The following is a 21,870-nucleotide window of genomic DNA, read 5'->3' on the forward strand; positions in this document are numbered from 1 at the left end:
GCTAAAAAAATACATTGTTTTCTGAATTATGGAGTGACAAAATCAAAGTAAGCATTAAGTAAACGGAATACAATCTTTCATTCTTTTTATATTGCTAGTAAAATTTCAAGATGAAAAATTACTGGGCTAAGGCAACTTAGATTTACTTGATTATGCATACATACATTTAAATATATATATATATAATACATCTTGCTCTTGTGGAACATTTATTAGTTAGTCTCTCAATCGTCATTGTATTACAATTTATTATAAGCATTTTTTTTTTTCAGTTGAGGCCTTTTTATAAATTTTGTCTGAAGTTTCAATAAACTATTCCATTAAAATTCAGACTATTATTTCAAATTACCAGCTTTACTGGGTTAATAAATATAAACATTTACTAAGATTAATAAATGCTTTGAATGTGGTTTTCAGTATTAGTTCAAGTTAACTAAAATAATTAACTGATGTTAACAAGCAGAACCTTGTTGTAAAGTTTTATCAATCTTTTTTTGTAGAACAAACATAAATGTACAGCTTTCTTTCTATCAAAAAGACCTGCATAAAATAGGTTTAACAAAATCCGAATCTCAGCCATGAGATCTTCTGTGGTCCGCTTCAATATCATAGTAGCAGAAGATTATGGCCATTTTAGGCGGCCACCATCTGGAAGCCAAGCGCTCCCCGTGCTGAACATACTGCCCTAAGGCTGACACATTAAATTATAGAATATTCTAACCCATGAAAGCAGGTGGAGAACACAGCAGACGTATTGGCCAGATATAGTCCTTCTCTTCTCTGGAGATTTGCTTTCTTTGTCCTTCTCTGCTCTGAGGCATCTTATTATCTGCCACGTCTAGTATGCCACATTCTATGCTTCAAAAGATATTATGATCAAAAAGAGGAGCAGGCTCACTGGGATAGCAGCCCGACCTCTCTCTCGCTCTGTCTTTTTCTCTCTCTTATCCTTCAGTATCAAAACAATATATGGCAACCTTTCGCACACCTTTGCTCACTTTCTAGGCTGCTGTTCCTCAGTCACATCTGTCTCTGGTAAGAGTCGGTGAGAAACTGTTTGCTGACCGCCTCAGCTGCTATGATCGTCTTTTTAATTTGTCGAGAAAGTTTTCTTTGAAACTGCGGCCAGTTCTCAGTTTCAAAACCCTTACCAACAGATTCTCATATTTCCTGTGCAATCTTGGTCTTATCAATCCTCAGTGAGTTTTTCTGTTCTCGGGTCCTATGAGGAGGACCCCTGGACCGTGGAGATGAGATAGTCAGAGGAAGTGAATCACAGCTCCTGATGGAATCGGAGCAGCAGTTAAAGAGAGCAGCCCCACCTGTGGAGAGATACAATGATGTTTGTAGACCCTTGTGATTTAACCCTTCAAATCACTGTTCATTCTGTGGTGGAAATTTCATTTGAGATAAAATGGCTGAAATCCTTTGTCTTGCTAAAACTAATTGTAGAAACACACAACTGCCACTATTATGTCTTAGGAATTGTTTTGGTTGACACTAGATGATACTATGTGGCATAGTCATAATTTGCGGGCAAATGTTCATGTTCACACTAAAATATTGAAATGGTTTATAATATTGTCTCTATATCTTTTTTTATATAATGGAACATCTGGTATGTAAGCCATTATATAATGATAGTTATACATTTTAAAGTAATTTATATAATTAATATTAATTTACAGTTATAATAAATGTATAACAAATATTGAATGCAAGTTAGCAATGTCAGTGGTTAGACTTTATTTTAAAGTAGGGGCACAACCTTTTTGAATTTCTCAGTTTCTGTAAATCCACGTGGAGTTCAGAGTATAATTTTTTATCCACATTAATTTCACACTTGCCTAGTACAAATATGTCACTTTGTTTCATAATTGCAGTATATATGTTTTTCGTTATTTACCTCAAAAGAAAGGAAGTGAAATGTGACAACATGCCCCGTAGACGGGGTACATTGTAACCCAGTGTGAGGGGCACGTTGTAACATGACTATATGACAGCTTAAAATGTTATCTGATCAAATAAAAAGGCTTTTTTAAAGAATTAAAAATAATTTAATTTTGGATTTTGATGGATTGAACACAATGTGTGCAAGAAACACACTAAGACATTCAGAAAAAACACAGATATACACTCCTCTCAATTCACACACAGCTCTCATAGAACACGAGACACATAAACGAGCCAAAATGCTTTACATTACTTGAAAAAATAATTTCTGAACGTTAAACTTCTATTGTCAGTCTTTATTCAGCTGTTTCTTGTGGTTTCTCATTAAAATCCATAAAAGTAAATAGTGAAAATTACATTGTTAATGTCATAGAATAGCATAGTTTAATAATAGCGGGGCACATTGTAACACAGCGTTACAGCGTTCCCTGTCTGCGCGAATCCTTCGTGATCCAGCTTCACCTACAGAATAAGTGAGTATAAGGTTCCCTTTCGGGAACTCCACACTGCGTCATCAACGCTCTGGGGAATGCCATTGGCGAACCCGCCTCTGAATCAGTCTGTAGCCAATAGAACGACGGGAGTGACGTCACCGGCGCGGTGACGTCAGCGACCAGGAAGTATATAAGCACGTGCGTTTCAAACCGGCTTCAGCTTTTGTCATTCAGCGAAGCGCTCTATGTTGGTCTGTTTGTCTGGTTATTCATTGCTGTTTTTTGTGCCAGTTTGCACAGCTTTTGTTTGAGCAATGTCTGCCAAAAGGGGAAAGAAATTAGATATTTCTAAGGCGGTTCAGCAGCCACACAGAATGTGTGTTCCTCCTTGCCAGCGATTCATCGTTGGTGGGGACACACACAGGATGTGTGTGTTCTGCTTGGGAGCGGAGCATGCTCAGTCAGCCCTTGAGGGGGTTGGCTGTCCGCAGTGTGAACGTCTTCCACTGCGGGTGCTTCGTTCCCGGAGGGCTCTCTTCGAGGAGGGAGCCTTCACCAGCGTTCCTCGCGGGTCTGGCCCCGCTTCCGCCGAGGCGGAGCGGCAGCTGCACTCGTGGGGTTCGCAGCTCGATCTGTTGGAGGGTATGGAGACGGGTGATCCCCTATCTCCTTCCTCACCCAGCAGATCGGTTGATCTCCTCCTGGATGCGGAAGCCCGCACTGCGGTTTCTTCCCCCCGGGAGGAGGTCTCAACACTTCTCTTATCTTCCTCCGAGGAGGTTGATGTAGAGAGTGTTGATCTTCCTCAACCGCCTACGAAATCCCCACAATTTGAGGAGCTCCTGGAGGTGGTAACTCGTGCGGTAGCCAGACTCAACATTAGCTGGCCCGCCGAGCAAACCCATGAGCCGCCAGAAAGCAAGTTAGATGAACGCTTTCTGCGGACACGCAAGCCACCTCCAGGGCGGAGCCTTCCGTTTTTCCCTGATCTCCACAGTGAGCTGTCGAGATCATGGGAGAAACCATTCTCGGCCCGTGTTTTCACCCCCTCCTCCGGTTACTACGGTAACGTGGGAGGGGTCGAGGAGCACGGGTACAAGATGATGCCAGCAGTTGAACAGACGCTCGCGAGCTATCTGTCTCCTGCAGCGGCATCATCTTTGAAGGCTCCGACCTTGCCCACCAAGCCTCTTAAACTAACATCTAGCTTGCTGGGCAAGGGGTACGCGGCAGCGGGTCAGGCTGGGTCATGTCTGCACACTATGTCTGTGTTGCAGGCATACCAGGCCGACCTGCTCAAGGATTTAGACGACGGCAGGGAGGTGAATGTGTCAGAATTGCGGCGTACAGCAGATCTCGCTCTCCGCGCCACTAAGGAGACCGCCCGTGCTATTGGGCGGTCTATGGCAGCCCTTGTGGTCGCGGAGAGGCACCTCTGGTTGTCCCTGTCCGATATGAAGGAAAAGGACAGGGCCCTCCTGCTGGACGCCCCAATTCAGTCTCCTGGCCTGTTTGGCGACTCAGTCGATGCGGTCGTCAGCAGGTACCAGGAGGCTCGCAGACAAACTGCAGCCTTTCAGCAGTACCTCCCTCGCCGTGTCTTTTCCTCTGGGGCTGCTGGACGGGAGCAGCCCCAGCCGCGTACCAGCTCCTCACGCCGCGAGGCGCAGAAAGCGAGCGTTGCTACCCGCACCCCTCCCAGACCAAGGGGACGGGGTAAGCAGCGCTCCAAGTCGGGGGCCTCCAAGACTAGGCCCGACCTGAGGGTCGTGCTTCAGTCGAAGAGGTCCTCGGCTAAGCGGCCCTGACTGTTGTGGCTCAGGGCCGTTGAGGGCAGCCCCTCTCGGGGGGAAATGGGGTCCACCACATCATATGGTGCCCATTTCTCCTCGGGGCCCTCAGGAGACCAGTCAGCTAACCCTGCCAGTGTTTCAGGGCGCGACAGTCTCGCACAGACCTCTGCTGGTGGTCCCGCCCGGCAACGTAGCGGACCCAGTAAGTTTGTCACCCCCACGGGGGTCCTCAGAGCAGTTAATTCAGGTGTCGCCTGCCAGTCAGCTGTTACAGGCCACCGAATTAATTCCTCAAAATTTACCAGAAACCAGCCTCGAGAGGCTGGTTCCCTTAGTACACTTTCTGGCAGCGTGGAAACTACTGCCGAATGTGTCTCCATGGGTCCTGCGTACTGTAGAAAGAGGGTATCAAATTCAGTTCGGTGCCCCGGCGCCGCCCTTCAACGGGGTATTTCCTACTACGGTAGGCCCCGAGCAGGTTCTGGTAATGGAACAAGAAGTAGATTCTCTTCTGAGGAAGGAGGCCATCGAGGTGGTCCCTCCTCAGTTCAGAGAATCCGGGTTCTACAGCCGGTACTTCATTGTTCCCAAGAAGGATGGAGGGCTGCGGCCCATCTTAGATCTCAGACAGCTGAACCGCTCAGTCAGAAAACTGAAGTTCAGTATGTTAACTGTCAAACAGGTCGTGTCTCAAATCAGGTCCGAGGACTGGTTTGTCACGATAGATCTCAAAGATGCGTACTTTCACGTCTCCATCCTTCCTCAGCACAGGAAGTTTCTCAGGTTCGCTTTCAGGGGCAAAGCTTACCAATACAGAGTTCTTCCTTTCGGCCTAGCACTCTCACCCCGAACGTTCACAAAGTGTATGGATGCTGCTCTGGCTCCTCTGCGACTCCAGGGCATCCGTATACTCAACTACATAGACGACTGGCTGATCCTAGCCAGCTCAGAACAGTTAGCAGTCCAGCATCGAGATGCTGTTCTCGCTCACATGGAAGCTTTGGGGTTGAGACTCAACACCAAGAAAAGTGTGCTGTCTCCTTTACAGAGAACCACTTATCTAGGTGTCGTATGGGATTCGACCACGATGCAGGCACGTATGTCTCCTGCTCGGATCGAGTCGATCCTTACTGCAGTAAATGCGGTCAAACTAGGCCTGTCACCCACTGTCAAACAGTTTCAAGTACTGTTAGGTCTTATGGCAGCAGCAGCCAACGTAATACCTTTTGGCCTGCTGCACATGAGGCCGCTACAGTGGTGGCTCAAGACCAAGGGTTTTTCCCCGAGGGGAAATCCTTTCCGCAAGATCAAGGTCACGCGGCGATGCCTTCGTGCCTTGAACATGTGGAAGAAACCTTGGTTTCTGTCTCAGGGCCCGGTTCTGGGAGCACCGTGTCGCCGCGTCACGCTAGCGACGGATGCATCCCTCTCCGGGTGGGGAGCGGTCATGAGTGGCCGCTCGGCCTCCGGCCTGTGGACCAGTCAGCACCTCTCATGGCACATAAATTGCCTGGAGATGTTGGCGGTCTTCAAGGCTTTGAGGCACTTCCTCCCAGACCTGAGAAACCGCCATGTGTTGGTCCGCACCGACAACACAGCGGTGGTTTATTATATCAACCACCAAGGAGGTGTGCGGTCACGCCCCTTATGCAAGCTGGCGTCCCATATCCTTCTGTGGTCCCAGGAGAAACTCCTCTCTCTGAGTGCAGTTCACATTCCTGGACATCTCAACGTGGGGGCAGACGTCCTGTCGAGGCAGGGGCAAGTAAAGCCCGGGGAATGGATGCTTCACCCGCAGGTGGTGAAGCAGATATGGAGAGTGTTTGGCCAGGCTCAGGTGGACCTCTTTGCGACTCAAGAGACTTCGCAGTGTCCCCTCTGGTACTCTCTAGTGCCTCCAGCTCCACTTGGGCTGGACGCCATGGTACAGACGTGGCCGAGGCTCCGTCTGTACGCCTTTCCCCCGTTCGCTCTGCTCCCGGGAGTTCTAGAAAGAGTACGCCGGTACGGAGTCAGTCTACTATTAGTAGCCCCATACTGGCCGACCCGAGTATGGTTCTCGGACATCATAGCCCTCCTAGACGGCTCTCCTTGGGAGATTCCGTTCAGGAGGGACCTTCTTTCTCAGGCTGGGGGCGCAATTTGCCACCCCCACCCAGAGAAGTGGAAACTATGGGTGTGGCCCCTGAGGGGGCGCATCTCATAAGTGAGGGTCTCTCAACTGAGGTTGCGGAGACCATCCTTCACTCTAGAGCTCCCTCTACAAGGAAACTTTATGACCTGAAGTGGAAACTCTTTACTTCATGGTGTAGAGAGCGACACGCTGACCCAGTCCACTGCCCAGTTGGTACAGTGCTGGAGTTCCTGCAGTCTCGCTTCTCCACCGGGATAGCCCACTCCACCCTGAAGGTTTACGTGGCGGCTTTATCAGCCTTCCACGCCCCTCTCGGTGGCCTGTCTTTGGGTAGGAACCCCCTGGTCATACGGTTTCTTCGCGGTGCACTCAGGTTGAGGCCTCGGGTGAACCCCAGAATCCCCACGTGGGATCTCGCTGTGGTGCTTGAAGCCCTCTGTAGGCCTCCATTCGAGCCCTTAGAGGAGATTTCAGACCGCTTCCTTACTATTAAGACGGCGCTGCTGTTGGCTCTTACTTCTCTGAGGAGAGTAGGAGACCTTCAGGCCCTTTCAGTGGCCCCTTCTTACATTGACTTTGCGCCCGGTTTGGCCAAAGCATTCCTCTACCCTAGACCCGGGTACGTACCGAAGGTACCGACAGCAGTACCACAGCCAGTCACCCTGCAGGCCTTTTACCCTCCTCCATTCGTGGAGAGCGACCATCGGAAGTATAATTGTATGTGTCCAGTGCGAGCATTGGACACATACGTCCACAGAGCTGCCCTGTGGCGAAAATCAGAGCAACTATTGGTCTGCTACGGTCCCCCTAAGAGGGGGCTCCCTGCAACTAAACCCACTATCAGTAGATGGATCGTAGATGCCATAACTACAGCTTATGAGTCCTCTGGCCTCCCATCACCGATGGGCGTCAAGGCTCACTCTACCCGAGGCTTGGCGGCCTCGAAAGCTCTGATGGCAGGTGTCCCTATCCAGGACATCTGCAGTGCGGCGGGTTGGTCTACACCTTTGACCTTCGTTAGGTTCTACGAGCTAGACCTACGAGCCACTCCAGGCTCCTCTGTCCTAGCTGACAGGAGTTATACCTCGTGAGCCTGAGGGCCGAGGTAGAAGTTCCCTCTTCGCTGGGTACCCCCCAGGCAGAGATGTAATTTCGCTCGCGTCCTGGCAGTTTCCCAGGCGGAGCCCATGCCAGTGCCCTGGCCACAAGTTTCCAGGCACTACTTGTGTCCCTCTTGTCCGGGTGCGCCCCGACAAAGGACTATTGTCTCCTCGTGTGCCCGAGGGCCGAGGACGACTCCTTCCTCTCGGTCTGGTTGGTCACCAGACAGAGGCCTCCACCTCGTGTGCCCGAGGGCCGAGGTGTTCTTGCATTCCCTCTTCGCTGGGCACGTCCCAGGCAGAGATGTAATTCTACTCGCGTCCTGGCAGTTTTCCAGGCGGAGCCATTCCTGTGCTCTGGCCAGAAGTTTCCAGGCACCACTTGGGTCCCTCTTGATCCGGGTAAGCCCCGACAAAGGACCATCCTTTCTCCTCGTGTGCTCGAGGGCCGAGGAGAACCCCCTATCTGGCTGGTGACCAGACTGGGGTGTATGACCAAAATCTCGTGAGCCCGAGGGCCGAGGTTTATCCCTCTTCGCTGGGTACGTCCCAGGCAGAGATGTAATACTGCTTGCGTCCTGGCAGTTTTCCAGGCGAAGCAACCTGGTGTTCCGGTACCCCCAGACACCTCTTGTCCCTCTACGTCTGGCTGGTCCCCAGACAGAGGTGGACTCCTTTCCTCGTGTGCCCGAGGGCCGAGGCGGATCAGATCCCTCTTCGCTGGGAGTTTCCCAGGCAGAGATGTAATACTGCTTGCGTCCTGGCAGTTTTCCAGGCGGAGCCAATCCAGTCCCTCCTGTGCTGGCTGTTCCCCAGACGGAGTTTTGGACTATTTCCTCGTGTGCCTGAGGGCCGAGGTTCTCATCTCTCTTCCTCTTCGCTGGGTGCGTCCCAGGCAGAGTTGTCATCACACTCACATCCTGGCAGTTTCCAGGCGGAGTTCTTCTGGTCCCTCTTTGCTGGTTTCCCCAGACTGAGCGACCACTTTCCTCGTGAGCCCGAGGGCCGAGGTATATACCATCTCCCTCTTGCTCTGGCATTTATCCCGGACAGAGGTGTAATACTTCTCCTGTCCTGGCAGTTTCCCAGGCGGAGAACCACCAGTGCCCCTCAGGTAAGTATCTTCTGGCACTGCCCTCTCGTTCTGGGCTGGTCCCCCAGACAGAGGGATATTGTCTCTCTTGTCCTGGTAACCCCAGGCAGAGAGCTCTTCCTGGCCTGATCCACCAGAAGCAACGCTTTCCTTTTTCCTTTCCCAGACAAACACCTCTGGGCAGGAACTTGGAATTATGGATAGTTGGTATATCGTTCCCCAGAGCGTTGATGACGCAGTGTGGAGTTCCCGAAAGGGAACGTCCCAGGTTACGTATGTAACCCTGGTTCCCTGAGGGAACGAGACACTGCGTCTCTGACCATAATTCCCGCATTCCTGCCGCGCTTCGCTTCATTCCTGGAAGCTGAAGCCGGTTTGAAACGCACGTGCTTATATACTTCCTGGTCGCTGACGTCACTCCCGTCGTTCTATTGGCTACAGACTGATTCAGAGGCGGGTTCGCCAATGGCATTCCCCAGAGCGTTGATGACGCAGTGTCTCGTTCCCTCAGGGAACCAGGGTTACATACGTAACCTGGGACGATTTTTATGAATCTTTGCAAATCGCCTTACCTAACAGTGTGCTAGTTAACAAGTTTTGAGGCTAAATGTGGCTAAAGTTTATAGTCTGTCTGAGAACGCCTCATCAAAGAGAAGAGAAGAGAGGGGCGGGCTAAGCAGAGCTCATTAGCATTTAAAGGTACATGCACTGAAACGGGTTGCTGTAAACAGAGCTGTTTTTGACAAGGTAAAAGGGGTGTTGTTTTACACTACCATTGAGAAATTTTAACCAAAATATGGACATCCATGACCCCTTTAATACATTTAAACAATTTTTAACATGAATTTAATTTAGTCATAATGTATTGTTGTTGCACATTACGTATATAGACAATACAGACACAATTCTATCTTTAGTAAACTTTACTTTGTGGATTCAGAAATATTTCTTACATTGTTACTTTGAATTTAAAGGAGTAGTTCACTTTCAGAACAAAAATTTACAGATAACTTACTCACCCCCTTGTCATCCAAGATGGTCATGTCTTTCTTTCTTCAGTCATAAAGAAATTATGTTTTTTTTTCTATGGTGCCCCCAAGTTTGAACTTCCAAAATGCAGCTTCATAGGGCTCTAAATGATCCCAGCCGAGGAAGAAGGGTGTTATCTATTGAAATGATTGGTTATTTTGCAAAAACATTTACAATTTATGTACTATTTAATCTCTACACAGAGTACACACAACGCTAGACAAGACGAGCATTTGAGGTTAAAAAGTATATACATTTTTTTTTTTTTTTTTTTTAGAAAATAACCGGAAGTTTTGCTAGATAAGACCCTTCTTTCCTTGTGTGTGATCGTTTAGAGCGTGATCGTTTAGAGCCCTTTGAAGCTGCATTTTGGAAGTTCAAACTCGAGGGCACCATAGAAGTCCATTATATGGAGAGAAATCCTAAAATGTTTTCCTCAAAAAAAAAAAAAAAAAAATTCCTTACGACTGAAGAAAGAAAGACATGAACATCTTGGATGACAAAGGGGGTGAGTACATTATCTGTATATTTTTGTTCTGAAAGTGAACTACTCTTTAAAGTTCAATAATAACATGCATGATTATAGTGCATTATACATTTGCATTGGTCGGTGAAATGATACGGTGAAACCAATGGAAGAACAGTGCTTGTTCAGAGCCTGCTTCATAGAAGCAAATCATGTCAGGACTGTGCAGCTGTACAATATAAGAGACATGACGTGGCATGCAGTGTACAAGCTGCAGTGCTCAACTCTAGCTCTAGATGACACTGAATAGGCAGTGTTTTTCATCTGTACTTGAAACATTTGTTCTTAAATTAATGAGCAATTAAAATGAAATTCAAATAAAAAGCCTATGGACAGTTCAGACAGCAAAAAAGTCAGACAATCTTTGTTGTCGGGACTGTCAAGAGTTTGTGTGGGTTTGGTTTGCTTAGCTACACTTTGATGACAAATTGGCCAAATGAAAGTACTGTAGATAAAAACTGCCCTAAAACCACCCATATAGGGAGCACCATAATTATTTATATATTTAAAGGGAACCTATTATGTCCTTTTAGAAGTTTTAATTTGTTTTTGTTTTTTTGTGTATATACTCGATTTTCATGCTTGATTGTTCCAAAATGCATTCATTTTCATGTATTTTACATTACTGCAGCACCTCTAATCCCAGTCTGTCACAAATGCCCTGTTTATCTTGTGTCTTGATGAAACCCCTCCTTCCAAAATACAAAATGTGCTCTGATTGGTTAGCTGCCCCATTGTGTTGTGATTGGCGATTCACTTAGAGCAAGACACGCCCCTTACCATAACCCGGAAGTTTTCATCTGCTCAGCTGTAAGTATTAACGATGGCATCAATTTTGCTATATGAGTTTAAGCCCAATTCAGACCCTGAGAATGTTTATGAACTAGAAGATAAAGCAGAACCTTTGAAAGCACAGATTTTACAGGATGTTTTAGAGTGTGCAGCTCAACCAGGCCTCATCCCCTTTTTTTGCATATTATGTGGGTGGGAATTATTTAAATGAGTGAAAATGTGACTTCACAATATCCAGAAGAAGCATGCTGTAGTATGAACAAACACTAACTAAAGCTTGAAAATTTGAAAAAAAGCGTAATAGGACCCCCTTAAATCTGTTTCTACAGTATGCACACTCTTAAAAATAAAGGTGCTTTGCGATGCTATACAAGAACCCTTTTGTGTAGTTGGTTCCATGAAGAACCTTTAACATCTTAAGAAGGTTTCTATTCCACAAAAGGTTCTATGTGGCAAAATAAGGTTCTTCAGTTTAAAAAAAAAAGGTAAGAAAGAGATGGTTCTTCAAATAACCTTTGACTGAATGGTTCTTTGTGAAACCAAAAATGCTTCTTCTAATGCATCGCTGTGAAAAACCTTTTAAAGCACCTTTATTTTTAAAAGTGTACTCCATACTAAATCCTAATGGCAATAGATTTATATTTAGGCAACAAATTATTAATTAATTGTTATAATACAATAATAATTGTTTAATTACAAAGTATATACAGTATATGCATGTTGTTATGGGAATGTTTGAAATTGAGTATGCTAATTTATGTACCATATGTACCAGGGATTGATTTTTTGTTTATTTATTTATTTATTTGCTTGGTCACATTTTATAAGTACTTTTTTTTTTTTTTTTTTTTTTAACTATTAACTAACTTTTAAAGGGTTAGTTCACCCAACAATGAAAATTATATCATTAATTACTCACTTTCATGATGTTCCAAACCCGTAAGGCTTTGTTTTTCATATTTTAAACCCAATTATTTATTTTTATTTTTATTTATTATTATTATTATTATTATTATTATTTATTATTTTTTTAATCAGAGAGTTTTCTGAACCTCCATAGACAGCAAGGGAACTACCATGGTCAAGGCAGAGACATGTAGTAAGGGCATCGTTAAAATAGACCATGTGACATCAGTGGATCAACCGTATTTTTTTTTTTTTTTTTTTTTACAAAAATACTTTTTGTAATTATATACAGTAATTAAGGACAGAATTTTCTTTTTTTGGGTTAACTATGCCTTTAATAGTTAAGAGTAAAAAAAATCTGAAAATGCCATCAATCAAATAAATAAATAATTAAAAACCTTTTGCCTCAACAAATTCCAAATTTGTTGCTCATTATTATTTATGGTTACGTTTAGGTATGGGGATTAAGAGGTCTAAAATATGGCCATGCAGAACAAGGCATTAATATGTGCTTTGTAAGTACTAATAAACAGCCAATATGCTAGGGATATGCATGCTAGTTAATACTGAGAATCTGTTCCTTAAAATAAGTAACAATAAATGAAGGCTGCATTTCCAGTATTCTGCTCAGAGATTTCCAGGTCTTCATCAGTCTCTGTTGTTCTTTCATTTGACATCAAAGCAGGCATGTGTGATGCAGTTTTTGAAAATACGCAACATGCTGTTTTGCTTTAATGTGTTTTACGCCCTTCACTAACACTTTCATGAAATATGCTGATAGAAATTGTGCTAACAATCAATAAACATTATAAATAAACATTTCTTTTTGTTTGAATGTTGTGGATAGGGCATACAGACAAGGCACATCTGATATTTCAAAAAGATGCAGTTATGAGTTATATATTTATATAAGGCTTAATCAAAGGCATTTTGACAAGTCTAACAATAGAGGCCCAAGAGACTTTCTGCCATTACGCACACACACAAATATGCATACATAATCACTCGCCCTTCCCTGTGGATGCTCCTTTCCTTGTGCACATAAAATCTCTCTGTTTCTTTCTTATGCCACAACCTACGCGTCTGCTTTTTGTGAAAGGAATAGTTAGCAGCTTTTTTTAAAATATCTTCACATTTTGGTCTGCGTGAGAGATTTATCCTGTTAAACTGCCATACGGCTTCACAAAGACTGTCGCCTTCCTGCGTGTGTCAATATAATGAGAATGTGAATTAAAATGGACAGCCACCTGCCTGCTGCAGTTTCCAGCATCATTATCAGTGGCTGAGCTATGGGTAAGGCCAGGAGATGTTTGTTTTGGACTGATCTCCTTCATTGCACACGGGCCTCTCAGTGGAATATCTCACATAGAGAAAAGACGAGCAATCTACACAGCATTGTGTGCTGGAGAACTCAAAGGTTTAGTGAGGATATTTGAGATGAAGTATTATTATCTTTGCTGGATTTATGGCTCAGTACATTTAGGTTACACCACATAAATATTTAATACATAACAATTAGTATTAGCAAAGTTAATGTTTAACAAACACATTTAATACCATTGTTTTATTTAATGCATTTAACACATTTAATTTGACTACTTCTTATGTGACTTTTAGACAGTTACATTTGGCAAGTTGCAAAAACATCTCTACTATCATTATACAGTATCTATAAATTATGAGGAAAAAATAATTATTGAAGATTTGTATTGAGATCACAATTTTGATGCAGTTTTAGAAAAACAAATACTTTGTTAACATGTTAGCTACAAAAATTCATGATAAATTGTAATTGCATTACATTTATGTTTGAACAAGATAATAACACATTAATAAATATGTAACAACTGCAATTTGATTAAGCACATTTTAATATTATTGTTTTGTTTAATGCATTTAACACATTTATTTAATTTGACTATTTCTTGTGTGACTGAAATACTGGTCATAACAGTTACTTTATAATTGACTTCTGTATAAAATATGTTCGTAAGTCGTAATAGCAACAAAAAAATAATTTTGAAATTGTGGAATTGAATTATTACTGAAGTATATAACTCATGAGCAAAACTCTGCCATTCATGGAAACTCCAGGCCAAAAACAGGTTGCAAAAACATCTCTACACATCAATTATATCTATAAATTATGAGGACAGAAATAATTATTAAAGATTTGCATTAAGATCACAATTTTGATGCAGTTTTTGAAAAAAAAAGACTCTGTTAACATGTTAGCTACAAAAAAATGTGATAAACTGTGATTACATTACATTTACATTAAAACATGATAATAACAGTTTAATAAATATGTAATAACTGCAATTTGATCAAACACATTCAATACCATTGTTTTATTTAATGCGTTTAACACATTTATTTAATTTGATTATTTCTTGTTTGATTTTGAAAAACTGGTAATAAGGTTACTTTATTTGTGAAGATTTGTGTGTAAAATATATGTTTAAGTCAGAACATAAGCAAAAATGTATTTTCATGTTATAACAAGATAATATCACACAATTTAAAATGAAACCTGAAAACTTGAGAACCTGCACTGAATTTCAGTTGAAATACAAACCCCTAAAGCTTCCTAGTCTTTTGTTTTATAATGACACCATTATGTAGTAGTACTTCACGATCACATATGATTAGTGCAGTTTAAACGCAGTTAAAATGTGTTTTACACAACATTAAAGTTTATTAAGAAATAATGGAACATTTCACTGTAATGTAGGCTCGTACTGCTTAGCATTCATCTCTGGATACTCGAGGCCTGCATTCTTAGGCAGAGATCTGGACACATTTAGACATCAATTAAGATCCTTATCTGTCCTTTTAGAGTGCTTCATTTTAATATTTATGTGATGGTTTGAAGTTGTTCTATGGCAGTTTAAGGCTTAACTGCATGAAGTAAAGGATAGCTAACATTGGTGCAGGACACTTTTTAATTGCCTAGAAATTTGAAGTGTGTTGTGTATTATGATAATCTTCACATATTAACATAACTGTTATGCTGCCTAAATACAATCACCAGAAGTAAAAAGCTAAACATTCTTAAAGAAGCCATAGAAGTCAAAGAAGTAGAAGTCAAAGAAAAAAAAAATGAAACAAGCAGAAGCCAAAGAAGAAGTAGAATAAGAAAAGGTCGAAGAAAAAAATATAAAAAATCGAAGAAGCTGAAGCCATAGAAGAGGTCGAAGTAGAACTCAAAGAAAATAATTGAAGAAGCCATAGAAGAAGTCGAAGAAGTAGAAGTCGAAGCAAAAGTCGCAAAAGCTGAAGCCATAGAAGAAGTCAAAGAAAAAGTCAAGAAGCAAAAGCCTTCGAAGAAGTAGAAGTCGAAGAAAAAGTCGATGAAGCAGAAGCAATAGAAGTCGAAACAGTGAAAGTCGAAGAAAAAGTCGAGGAAGCAGAAGCCATAGAATAAGTCGAAGAATTAGAAGTCAAAGAAGTAGAAGTCGAAGAAGCAGAAGCCGTAGAAGAAGTCGAAACTGTAAAAGTCGAAGAAGTAGAAGTCAAAGAAGTAGAAGCCATAGAATAAGTTGAAGAAGTAGAAGTTAAAGAAAAAGTCGAAGAAGCAGAAGCCATAGAAGTCGAAGAAGTAGAAGTCGAAGGAAAAGTTGGAGAAGCAGAAGCCATAGAAGATGTCAAAGAAGTAGACATTGAAGGAAAAGTTGGAGAAGCAGAAGCCGTAGAAGCTGAAGTAGAAGTCAAAGAAAAAAATAGTTGAAGAAGCAGAAGCCATAGAAGAAAGAAGAATAAGTAGTCATAAGAAGCCATAAATGAACTACACCACAAATGACTTTAGCATCATCACCAATTAGCTTGCGGAAACTCTTTCAGTCTTCATTAACCAAACCTTTTCAGACACTATTTAGCAACTGTTTGTTTCTGTTTTTGGCCTACATAAATACGTCATCTCTGCAGCACTATATAGGCAGAATGGAAGACAAATTGTCCATGAAGTAGTCGAAAGCAGGCTCATATGTTTACTCTCACACATCCAACACATCAGTGATGTTCTGTGTTTGTATATGTTTCTTAGTGAAAGTTGATTGATGTCCCTTCTCAGTCAAAAAGCTAGTTAATATTTTCAGTCTGGAACATGTCTTTTTTTTTTTTTTTTAATAAAAGCACATCACTCCCACAATAACGTCTATTTATCAGAACCGACCAAATTTTCTACCATTTGTCTCAGAGTCAGAAGAGATAATACATTTATTTTGTTTTCTTTGTCTTGTCATCTGTAAGAATAACAGCAACAGAGAAGAATGCTTCGGGTCTGATTGTAGTGTGCAGTAAATTAATCAAAGCCTCAGAACAGATCGAGAACCAAGAGCAGATTAAAGTAGTGCAATCTGTGAACACTTCAGTATGATCAAAGTATTCGACAAATCACTGCTAATCAATCCACACAATCTCAAATCAACCGAAATGCACAGATAGCATCACAGTGTGAATGACGTGAAAATGAGAGATAAATAACAGAGAACTGACACTGACGGACTTTTGTTACAACTCACTTAAAGGATTGTGGGGGTTTGTTCAGTGTCAAGAAGCAAAGCCATCTTGTCATGATCAAGTGTGTGTCTAAGTAAAGTTTGTGTACTTAAAACGTCCTACTAAAATATGGGTGCCTTGAATTGTGAAAAACATTTTTTTTTTTTTTTGTGCATTTGGCCTAAAACCCAGTGGACTGCCTTCACAAAAATGTATTACAGTGTATGCACGTTGAATAGTATAATACACCAATGAGAAGAAATATTGGTTTGGTTATTTATTACTTGAAATTTTCCTCTCCTGCTCTTTCTTTTTGTCTATCTTTCTCGGCCCCCATGGTTTTGCCTCATCAGCAGGCGTAGTCTACATGTGCAATCGGCTGATTTGTCAAGGGTAACTCCAGAAGATTCTGATAGGCACTTGGCAAATCACCCAGTTGATCTAAAATATCGACCGGCCACAAAAAGTCATTACACACAATAATGGCAGGCAGGACCTTGAGTATGTGACTTAATTAGGTTTCAAATGCCATCAGATGTGTTCTCAGAGGCACAAAAAGACCTGAGTTTAAAACGGTTGAAGATTCTTTGCAATTGGCAACAATTTCTCTTGCTACTAACCTTAATATCTAAGTTGATTAGGGGTTTATTTGTAGTTCTACTGGAATAAGATGGTATTATTTTGTATGCTGAATTTTGCATGCTGTCGGTACACATTTCAGTTTTGAAGATTAGTCAGGATTAGTCATGAACAGATTTGTGTGCTTCTGCCACAATTTGTGCCGTAGTAATCATGTAAAGGGGGCAAAAATATGACATTTTAATCAATAGCTGTATTACTCTTCTTAAAAAGATTATTTTGAAAAAAATAAATAAATACCTGCATATGCTTTGTGTTTCCAGCAAGAGAGCAGTGTGTTCGAGTAAAGCTGGTCTGTGGGTGGTTTATTGATAATTCAATGTGATCTCATTTGTATTTAGGCCTACGACTTTAGAGACACATATTTATGAATCATTTGAGGTTCATAATAGTGAACTCAAATAATGAATCGGTTTTTTTTTTTTTTTCTTTTTTTTTTCATGGTTTTCCATATCAGGACATCATGAAAAAATCTGGTCCTTGGCTGGTCTTAAAATTTGGAAAATAAATACTCAGATGAACAACAACACATGACAAATTGCACCATGTCATTATTTATTGAACAAAAATAAAGTCAAAATTGAAAAGCCATGTGTGACAAAGTTAGGACACTGTTACTGTTAACATTGGAATTAAGAGGGTAAATAACAGTCAAGCACTGCTAATCAAATACCATTGATTAACTGATTATCAGCAAGTCTAAGCGCCTCTATAAAAGCTTTGGCAATCTGGTCTGGAGCTTTCAGGTGTGTGTTAACACAATGCTAAGGAGGTAAGACATCAGCAATCATCTTAGAGAAGCAATTGTTGCTGCCATCAATCTGAGAAGAGTAATATGGCCATTTCCAAACAATTTAAAGTTTATTCACAAGTGGAAGACATTTAAAACAGACAGCTCTCCTTCCAGGAGTGGACGTCTCAGAAAATTCACCCCAAGATCAGACTGTGTAATGCTCAGAGAAATGGCAGACAACCCAAGAACTACAGACTCTACAGGCCTCAGTTAACATGTTAAATGAAAAAGTTCATGACAATACCATTAGAAAAATATTGGACAAAAATGGCATGTTTAGAAGGCTTGGCAAAAGAAAGCCTCTTCTTTCTAAAAAAGAACATTTAGGTCTGCAAGGTCCGAAAGTGGGGAAGTTTAGCCATAATGCACAGTGCCAAGTTTGGTGAAAACCTAAAGAGCATATCAGCACAAACACCTCATACCAAAAGTCAAACATGCTGGTGGAAGGCTGATGATTTTGGGCTTGTTTTGTAGCCAAAGTACCTGGACACTTCACAGTCATTGAGTCGACCATGAACTCATCTGTATATCAAAGTATTCTTGAGTCAAATGTGAGGGCATCTCTCTGACAGCTAAAGTTGGGCAAAAATTGTCTCATGCAACAAGACAATGATCTTAAGCACACCAGCAAATCTACAACAAAATGGCTGAAAAGAAAATAAATCAAGGTGTTGCAATAGCCCAGTCAAAGTCCAGAGCTCATCCTGACTCAAATGTTGTGGTGAAAGCTGTGCATAAACAAATGCCCACAAACCTTAATAAACTGGAGCAACGTTGAAAAGAAGAGTGGCCCAAAATTTCTCCAGAACGACGTGAGAAAATGATAAAGTCACGTAGAAAATAAATGCTTCAAGTTATTGCTGCTAAAAGTGGATCTAGAGGCAATTGACTCATAGGGTGTCCTAACTTGTCACACATGACCTTCCCTCTTGGCTACCACATTTAATTACATTATTTAAATATATTTAAGTAATTAGATTTTTTTTTTTTTTCTAAATACTGATCAAAACCAATGTCTGTACACACAAATCAGAGTATAACACAAAGCATGCAACATAAGTGATTTATATATTTCATACTTTTTCAGCATTGATGATAAGTACATTTGTTCATACAAAGAGTGCAAATGACTTTACTTTTATTAGTTCCTCATGATTTAATTTACAAATTAATGGTATTTCATTATATCATTAAACAAGTATTTTTCTGAAAATAATTCCTTTATCATTTAGTGATTGAGCTCAGTCACCTGCAACATTACTTTCATAAATTTTCATAAATGTTATGACAATTTCTGACTTACATTTCTAAAGTTTATATATTTAGCTTTTATGTTAGATTTAAGATTAGATCATTTGGGTACTGGGAGTTTGTATATCATGTTCTTTTAATTCCCAATTGTCTATACTTTTTGTTATTCAAATGTTTAAATTGAATGTCTATATAAGGCATATTATCTGTCAAAAAGCATTTGTGTATTAAAAGTCTAATAATGATTTTAACCTCTTGTCCTAGAAAACAAAGATCTCTACGTATGATAAGATGTGGGAGTTCATGAGCAGTCGAAGACATTCGGTCATGGTCAAGAGCATCGAGGAAGGAATCGAGCGTGTGCTCACCTCCGATTATGCCTTCCTTATGGAGTCCACCACCATCGAATTTGCCACTCAGCGCAACTGCAACCTCACGCAGATCGGAGGCCTCATAGACTCCAAGGCCTACGGGGTCGGCACCCCAATGGGTAAGGCATATTTATTAATCTTATTCAAAATTGCATCCGTTCACATTTACTTAACAACTTAACTGAAATTAAAACTGCTTTATAGTTTCATGTTTTAAAGAGATTGGATACAAAATTCATGTTTACACAGTGTTTGCATATAAATTTGTCTTAGTGGTGTGTGGACACAACCACCCTATAATGATAAAAATACTTATTTTTTTAATGCCCCAAAAACCTAAAAAGTCTCAATTATCAAGCTGTTTGTATTTTCCATTATGTTGCTCAGGCCCTGCCTACGACTGCTGATGGACTGTCCCATATTAGCATATTTCCACCCTTTCCGCCAGTTGTACGCTGTCTACCATTTTCTCCCCACTCAAGCCACTGTAAGGACAACGACAAAAAACAGTTGTTTTTAGTTGGATGAACATAAAAAAGTGAGCATAAGAGTCTTCCTGATATCAGAGCCACTGAGGATGCAGTGGATTTTGTTTTTGATGGTAATGCACCACCAAATGCACCAAAAAATGGAGGGGGTGGAGTGAGCAGTAGCTCACCATGAACAGAGCTATTTTTGACAAGATAAAAAGGATTTTTTTTTACATGGCCATTGTGGAATTCTACCAAAGTGTTTTGCAGACATTTTATGAAGATCCTAAAGAATCATACCAACTTGCTAAAAATGGGCATTTGATGTCCCCTTTAAGCTTGCACTGAATAAAATGATAGCATCTAAATTAATTGGATTAATTCAAATGTAATATATCATATAATATGCTGAACCAAATTTAAATATGTTAAATTATAGCTACTAAATGTTAAATTAACTACTTTATTTGAGTAAAATGAGAAATCTCTATTGGGCCTCTTCATTTAGGAGTCACACCTGGCTCTTCCGTGGTCAAAAGTGATTGAAGCCTTAAAAAGTAAGTTTTTCATATTTTCTATTCATTTCCTATGCCGGTCATTTTTGACAGCGAAGGAGCCAAGTGTGACTTTCTTTTTTTTGACCCTTTAACATATCCTAATCATGTCAGTGATTTGTATTTTGTGTGCCCACATAGCTAATGTAACAAAAGTCACCAAGTGTCATTGCATTCCAATGTAGCTATGATTTTTAAAATTTTAAAACATAAAATCTTTCTGTCAAATATGACCAAAGAGGCCCATTAAAGTAGCAATTGCAGGATATCACTTTTTGCACTTAATTAGTCAATATGTAATGTCCTTTTTATTAGTTGGTACATACACATTTAATTTGTGGAATTCTTTATTTTGTATTAGGATTTTTTCTTTTTATCTTTTTTTTTTGTATATTTGCTTTTGAAATATGATTGGTATCTGGGTGGAACACAAAAGGATTAAACATATTGCCCTAAAACAGTGTTTGCTAACGCTACAGTGGTTCTTCTCTTGTCAATCAATATCTGAAACAATGATTTGAATTGATGCTGCAGATATTGACTTCTCTGCCCTAATCAATAATCAGTCAGCTATTTGCCCAGAGCTGAACAAATCTGCATAATCAACTGAAAACAATTACCATTTTGCTAAAATAGTCTCAGTGGCATTACCTTTCAAAAAAATATTCATCATACACCTCAACGAAAACGTGAATCATTGAACAGGCTGATTGAAATGAGAGACGCAGTCGTTTATCAACACATCTCTGCCATGCAGAAGTGTATTCTCCTCAAAGTGTGTTTCTCTCAGACTGCAGCGTCGACTCAAATCTTCATTTCATTTTGATTAATGAGTGTCTGGCTCTGTCGGTGAAGGTGAAGCAGTTGAGGTTAGCGTCTCTGAACGCCGCTCAGCGGCTCAGTGAATGTGCAGAAATGCCGACCCCGAGGCAAACGTGCATGAAATAGACGAATGGATGAGATAAATAAATGAAAAGAGAAACTGTGAGGCGTTTCCCCTCCTGTGCATAAGATTATCAGTCTCAGTAGCAGATTGTCTTAATCCTGTTATACATGCGGCTGCGGGCTGTGTCAGCAGCAGAAATGTAGAAGAAAAAAAAATGTCCTCAGTAAGACTTGAATCTGAAAACATCCAGAATTGTACATGACACTGCTGCAAGACATCTTAGCACAATGACCCTAAAAACACTTTGCTTATCACCAGTTTGTAGGAGAGGGAATTAGGGTTTCTATGATTTTCTTCACATTCCTTTAGAGAAAATTGTGCACAGAACAGGCATGATATAATTTAGGAGAGATAAAAATAAAATTAAATTTTCGTTTAAAGTGTTGGGCTTGTTACTCAAAAAAAGTAGTACTTACTTACTCCTTTCAAAAATAATAGTACTGCTTTACTTATTAATTCTTTTTAGCAGTAAATTGATTACTTTTTGTTACACTCTTCAGACAGAATCATCATTTCTATTCATATTCAATTTTTTTTATTTCTTTGTTGTCGAAAGAACAGGAATCATAGTGGACAGCCCATTCAT

At 41.0% G+C, this 21,870-nt stretch overlaps 1 protein-coding gene across 1 annotated transcript in view; it reads left to right on the forward strand.

Annotated features, from left to right (window-relative positions):
- Nucleotides 1–21,870, forward strand: part of LOC141343281 (glutamate receptor ionotropic, kainate 2) — a 232,558-nt gene that overhangs the window by 186,242 nt on the left and 24,446 nt on the right. The window contains exon 13 of the mRNA XM_073847876.1: nt 19,208–19,433. Coding sequence (XP_073703977.1) covers nt 19,208–19,433 — 226 coding nt within the window. The remainder of the gene's footprint in view (nt 1–19,207; nt 19,434–21,870) is intronic.

The sequence above is a fragment of the Garra rufa genome, chromosome 9, assembly GCF_049309525.1.
Source record: "Garra rufa chromosome 9, GarRuf1.0, whole genome shotgun sequence".
Lineage (NCBI taxonomy): Eukaryota > Metazoa > Chordata > Actinopteri > Cypriniformes > Cyprinidae > Garra > Garra rufa.